General features: G+C 34.2%; 1 protein-coding gene across 1 annotated transcript in view; it reads right to left on the bottom strand.

Annotated features, from left to right (window-relative positions):
* Positions 1–6,999, bottom strand: part of LOC119829156 (histone-lysine N-methyltransferase trithorax-like) — a 7,187-nt gene extending 188 nt beyond the window's left edge. The window contains exons 1-8 of the mRNA XM_038351557.1: positions 6,271–6,999; positions 3,304–4,492; positions 2,963–3,154; positions 2,549–2,862; positions 1,917–2,459; positions 1,664–1,837; positions 573–782; positions 7–28 (exon numbers count right to left, since the gene is read on the bottom strand). Of these exons, the coding sequence (XP_038207485.1) occupies positions 7–28; positions 573–782; positions 1,664–1,837; positions 1,917–2,459; positions 2,549–2,862; positions 2,963–3,154; positions 3,304–4,492; positions 6,271–6,450 (2,824 nt within the window). The 5' untranslated portion in view covers positions 6,451–6,999. The remainder of the gene's footprint in view (positions 1–6; positions 29–572; positions 783–1,663; positions 1,838–1,916; positions 2,460–2,548; positions 2,863–2,962; positions 3,155–3,303; positions 4,493–6,270) is intronic.
* Positions 7,000–7,131: the final 132 nt, after the last annotated feature.

Raw genomic sequence — 7,131 nt, forward strand, 5'->3', positions numbered from 1 at the left:
TCTTGCATTTTAAGCATGCACTGCATATCTGTAAATGGAAAAATAATCGTAAACATAGTGATAAATATAGAAATACTACCTGCGCCCAGCGGTTTCACCCGCGCAAGTCCGTAATCCGTGGGAATATTGGAATAAAAAGATGCCTATATGTTATTTCAGTTGTCCAGCTGTCTACATACCATATTTCATTGCAATCGGTTCAGTAGTTTTTGCGTGAAAGAGCAACAAACACACACACATTCTTACAAACTTTCGCATTCATAACATTAGTAGGAGTAGGATATATAGTAGGAATAGTAGGAAGGATTAGTAGGATAAGACAAGTACTCTGATTGGAGGAACTGTTTAATTATAACTTAATCTTGATCGATCTATAATCAAATACATAAATGCATTGTTTATTGCTTTATATAAAAAAAAATAATAATAAACTGGTAGATTTTTCATATATCCCGTTTATATTTTCTCGTGCAAGGGGGTACTTCTTTATTCAGTTGTGAATCTAGTCTTGAAAATACTTATTTGACTGCAAACCTCATAAAAGTAAAACAAAAAAACGGCAAAATCTTCACCTGCGGCCAGTCACTGCGGTGATCCGGCGGCGCGGAGGGCAAGCAAGCGGCGTGGTAGTGCTTCGCGCAGGACCGACAGCGCAGGCGGGCCGCGGGGCGCGCGCACGCGGCGCACCACACGCAGCGCGCGCACGTCCACCCGTCGCCACCGCCCGCGTCCTCCGCGCACCAGCTGTGGTACCACTCGCAGCAGCTGGAGCACACCAGCATCTGGAAATTATTGATGCATGTTAGCAAAATCGGCTGTTGCCTGTTGGGAAGTGAAATTTATTTGTCGATCTTTTGCTTTAGAACCTGTGATTTGTGTGGCTCTTTCATGCTAAACCTCATGCAATTTATGAACTTTTGATAACTTCCTTATTACGATAAATAATTTGTGTAATTGCAAAAAAAAATCCTGAATATTGATTTGTATAGTTTGATTTTGAATAGATACCATATTACTAATCTGAAAATACTATTTTAATAAGAATATAGTAATAGTCTTCTTTATAAACACATGGATGGTCCCAATTTTTCTTTTTTTATGTTTGTGTTGAATTCACAAACATAAAAGGAAGTCAGTTTAAAGGTAAACTTTGAATTTGGTTTTAGTAGAACGCTATATTTGAATCTTTGTGCATGTGAAAGAATATTATCACTGCATGTTAGTTTGAAATAATTATTTAGTATGTTTGTATATTTATTATTATTATCAAAGGTCATTAAAATTATCAATAAGCTCCTTTTATTAGTTTAATTTTGTATGTGGTAGTCGAGCACGCTTCGGCACGAATTGGGCCAGCTCTCACCGGGGAAGTACCACACCCCCACAGAAGACCGGCGTGAAATAGCACTCTGCTGTGTTTCGTTCGGTGAGTGGGGGAGCCGGAGGCCCATATCCTTTTCCTTACCCTTCCCAGTCCTTTCCTTTATTCCTATCGCCAATCCTTTCTTAATCCCCTTCCCAAAAAGTCGGCAATCCATTTGTAGAGGCGTAAGGTCTGCTAAGGACCTTATGCCTCTACAAATGTTCATGGGCGGGGGTAGCGCTTACCATCAAGCGTCCCACCAGCTCCATTGCCGACTGTAACATAAAAAAAAAAAGTTACCTTTTCCTTCCCTGCACTTCCACACAAAAAACACAACTTGGCCACTGTAAAGGGAGCTGTGCCAATCAACCCAAAACCAGAATTGCATACTTCGTCAGGATCATAACTCTCCCAAAAATCAACGCAGATTAGCTCTGGGCGATTTTGACCGCATTTTTGGGATCGCCCACGTATCTGAAATTATAAATGCACATAAAAAAAAATAAAAAATATATAAATTCATTGTCTGCTATTAAATTGTTGTGTTACATACATTTGTAATATTTGTTAATGGCTTTAAGCTTGATTTCTTTGGAACCAAATCAAGGACAGTTTCATCTTCACTAGATTCAATTTTAGCGTGTTTTGTAACAACTGGTACTTCAATCTTTCTCTTTTTGGGTTCAATATGTACTTCTTGATCGCTATCTTTCAAAAGAGGCTCAGGAACTATTTGCAATTTGTTCTCTGTATCTTCAGATTCACAGCTTGATAAGTCTGGTGTTACTCGGTCTTTTTCTATTACAGTCATAGGAACATCATCATCAGATTGAACTGGCTTTTCTGGTTTCTCCCTTTCTTCTTGAGTTGGGAATGTAGCAATAGGTTGTCCCAGGACAATTGAAGCACTTCGACATACATGTTTAACCCGAGGTCCTTTTAACTCCATCTTCTGTCGCTTGGGATCCTCAATTTGTTTGGAGTCATTCTTATCTTTCTTTCGAACTTTAATTTTAGCCAAGCGACGTTTTCTGTTGCTATCAGGATCCTTCTCCTTTTCATTGTGTCGTTCTTTTTGCGGTTTCAAACTGTCCTCCTGAAATAAAATATATATATTTATAGAAATGTTTGAAATTTTTAATATCAATTAAATCAAGGTAGGATATAAAAAAATTATATACATACCTCAAATCCTTCATTTTTCTTTGATGTTTTCAAAGAGAAGATATTATTATCTGTTTCATTTGTAGATAAGCCACTAAAGACTGGAGCTGTAGTAGTACTAGATCCCATTTTCAATTGTGCTAGAGGCACATTGGATTTAGATCCAGGTTTCATGTATGATGGTAGCATAGACATTAAAATTGCTTTCTTGTCTGATGGTACTTGGAAAGCTTTTAAGCATAGTTTCAGCCAGCAAGCTGGACATCTTGCTTTATTGGAGCATTTAAACAATTTCCATTGCTGTGAACGTACTATGGGTGGTACTTGACAATTACCTAAAAATTTAAATTAATTAAATTAATATTTTATTTTAATATTATGCTGAGTTAATAACAAATGTTTTATAAATGCTGTTTCTATTTATTTTGCACTTACCTTCACCTCTTACACAATGCAGAACAAGTGGTGATGTTCGTAATGCCATCCGGTCTTTTTTAAGTAATTTTGATACAAATTTACGACATGACTCGCATGAATATATACCAAATTTTCTAGCTTGCTTGACAAATTTATAAAATCGTACTGCACCACAAACTCCGCACGTCACAGTTGTTGGTGGATTGTTTGCTACAAAATAAATGATTATTAATTGTCATCTGTATTCATATTGCTAACTTATAGTATCATAATTCAACCAACTATGCAGTGATCTATCTGTCTGTTTGTCTGTGTCCTCAATAATCACTAATCACAAAAAATAGGGAAATAATACTCACAAGTAGGTGCACTAAGTGCTGAGAATGGCCCATCTAACCCAGATGCAGGTGGTGTTGTGGCTAGTTGTAATCTTGCTTCTCTTATAATAACTTTCCCACTTAACAATTGAGAAGCAGATGATTTATCTTTCTCTGGGCTAACTAAAGGTTGTTTTTCATCATCATCACCACTATTTCTTGGGCTATCGCTATCCCAACTCTCCTCTGACTCTGATCCACTACTTGAATTACTTGATGTACTTGCATCAGATATGTCCATAAGTTTTCTCATAGTGTGACCAGATCTTTGCTCTTTATTATGTTCAGGGGATTTTAATTTCTCATCAATATTTGAATTTTCATCCTGAGGAAAATCAGATTCTTTTTCATATGAAAACAAATCCTGTGTTACTTTTCGAGAACCTGTAAATGAATTTTTTGTCTTCTCTTTAAACAGGCTGCATGGCGATAATAATTGCTTATCCCGATTATCACTCTTCTCTGTTTCCTCCTCTGGTGCTGAATCTTCATCATCATGCAAGTTATTAAATACTAGCCTCTTTAATTTTGGTTTCTTAAGAACTTTTCCAGAGCTGATGCTACTTGGTACAGATGACTGTTCCTCTCCATCAATAAATCTTTTATTAGGTTTGATAACTCTCGATGAATGGCTGCTTCTTACTGGCAGAAATTTAACTGAACCAATGGTTTCTTTCTCAATTGGTGAATTAATCCTTGGTGGAGGAGACATACACCTACTCTCAGTGAATTGAGAAAACTTATTTGTTGCTTTTGATAGGTTTTTCTTTACATAACCCTCTTGATATTCCGACGAAGATTTGGAGCTCAAATCAGTTAATTTTGCAGGTTTTAAAATACCATTAAAACAATGCTCTGTTTGCTTAAGAGCAGATTTCTTTTTAATAATGGACACAAGTGGAGCATGGTGTTTTATGGGAATTTTTTTCAGAGGTAAGAATGTGTCCTCACAACTTTCAACTGTACCAAATGTCACTGTTTTCTTTACTGGTTTGACTTTATCACTTTTCTGAGGTTCCATTTTATTTTGTGACCTAGTTCGCACTGGTGATTTAGAGGGATCACTGTTATTTTCTTGGTTTTCTTGTTTATCATTCACTACACTCTCTTTATCTTCACTGCTCTCTGAATTTGCCTCTTTTTCATTATTATTCTCCTTCTTTTCTTCTTCCTATAATTATTATAATAATTAATAAGTTATCTGTATTGTAAAAGAAAAGTAACTTCTTCATTAATTAACAAAACTAATACATATTGTTCATGTAAACTTCTACTGCTTAAATTATATTAAACAAGCAAACCATTCAGCTTAACACTATCATAAATGCCTGTATTCATAAATCTCATATTGAAAAACAACCTTGAAATTAATAACAATCTGGTATTCTGTAAATTCTTTGCATTACTATTTTTTACATTATTATTTTAATAATTTGTGTCGTCTGCCCCGGTTTCACACATGTCAATAAACAAGCAAACCATTTAGCTTTACACTATCATAAATCAGCCTGTATTCATAAATCTCATATTGAAAAACAACCTTCAAATTAATAACAATCTGGTATTCTGTAAATTCTTTGTATTACTATTTTTTAAACTTATTGAATGCTAAGGAAAATGCTATTAAGTAAAATAATTCTATATTATTTAAATGTTTAAAGTTGACTTCTCTTTTTAATGTACAATTCTTTCTAATTCTTATGTAAGTAATTTAACAATGTATAACATGCAAAATTTTTAACACAAAACAAAGAAATAAAAATTGCAAACACACAATAGTAATAGTGTGTATAGCATCACTGTATTGTAAGATGTTTTATCTAAATTCATCCAATATTCAACAAGAGATTACTGCACTGGATGACATAAATGTACAACACTTGCTTTTTCATTTCAATAATTAATAGTTTATAATATACATTATATATAAAACTTATGGGAAAAAAAAAATTAGATAAGCTTGTTTCCAATCTTTTATCCTTTTTTTATTTTAGCATCAAGCAGCATCGCTTTCTAAATTAGTATTGGCACTTATGTGTTTATAGACAACATGTTATATGTGTTAGTTATTAAATTGTAAGTTAGTCTACAAAAATCCCTTATGAGTAATCAATTGATATAGAATAGTCTGATTTTCATTAGAAATTATAAGTTGTGTATCAAATTTTAAGAATTTGACGATTAAGTTTATTTTTACTTTTGTATATTTTCAATAAATGGAAAGTTGAGAGATTTAAAAATCTTTTAGAAAAAAAATACTTCACTAAACTTCAACAAAATACAATTAGGAATGTTTAATAAGATTTATTGAGGTCATATATGTTTATTTAAATTTGACATTGAAATAACAAGGACAAAGTAATAAAATCATAGAATAATAAATATAGAATAAGGAACACTGTAACTTTGTGAAAAGTTTTGTATTATTTAAAAATTTGAAGATTATGAACCCTATATAAACAACTTGTGACACACAATACAATGAGAAACCAATATAATCAAAGCTATGACATATTGTAGAAGCATTTATGATTAATTGTATTTTATATAACTATAATTATTGTTAAATATATATAAATTCTTTATTTTAAAAAGAAAAACAATATTTATGTGGATGTAAATAAATTTCATAAGATTATAGCTCTATGAAGATTTGCTTTAAAAGTTAGGTTATATTTCTAATACTAATATTTAAAGATACATTTGTTAACGTTGAAGTTTAATTTCTATAATGTAATTTTTATACTTTTTTGGTATTTGAATTAATATATACGTTTTCAGTCTTTTGTACGTATGAGAATGTCAAAATATGGTCATCAATTATTGTTACATAGTGATTGGCGCTACATATACGATAGAGTCATTACGTAAACATTATTTTCACTCATATGTGACCAAAAGACACTATAATTTGGAAAAATTAGGTTGATAACGATAAATGCGTTGTACCTCTTTCTCCCCAGAAAAGTCATTGGTTGCCGAGCTGCGGCTGGCTGCATGGTTATCTGCAGCATTTTCGTGGTAAACAGTGCCCGATAATACACTAATGCGTTTTCTATTATGAAACTTGAGTGGTTTCCCTGGGAACCTGGACCTTCCCATTTTGATATGCACATAAACGAAGGACATTTCAGTGCGTTCCCAGCGATAGCAAGGAAACTGGCGCGCATGCTCCGGCCCGCGCGCTCCGCAACGCCATTCCAGTCATTTATGCAATGTGTACGACAATTAAGACGCAGTTTTGATCACATGAACGCCCAAACGTAAACACCAAAAACACCGTTTACATTATTTAGTAAATAGATCACTTCACACAGTTTTTGCAAAAGACGACATCATCCATCATTTTAATGGTCGACTGATCGTTAACGCCGTAAACGTTGTAACGCTTCCATTCAACAAAGCGTTGTCGGCGATAAAACAAAAGAGAATGTTAAAATGAGCTTGATTCCACTACGCGTCGCGTCAGTAACACTATCAATGTTTTGTTCCATTTGTTAAACCAATCCAAATTAATGAAATGAATCGCCCGTAATTTGACAAAGATGGCTGTACGACGCGCTATAACAATAGCGAACACGAGTGATTAACGAGTTACGAGACGAGGCGCGCGAGGCCGCGGTGTGAACGACACCTGGCTCTCGGAGGCCAGTTATGGATTTTGAACCAATCGCGACGTTAATTCGGACCGGTATGAAAACAAACATGTCCGATGTCGTTCGCTATGTCTTGCTCTATATGGTATCTATCTGCATAGACGCGCTCTAGGTTTTTACACTTCATTTGTTTTTATTATTTAATTAGCTCTAC

This window comes from Zerene cesonia, chromosome 9, assembly GCF_012273895.1.
Source record: "Zerene cesonia ecotype Mississippi chromosome 9, Zerene_cesonia_1.1, whole genome shotgun sequence".
Classification (NCBI taxonomy): domain Eukaryota; kingdom Metazoa; phylum Arthropoda; class Insecta; order Lepidoptera; family Pieridae; genus Zerene; species Zerene cesonia.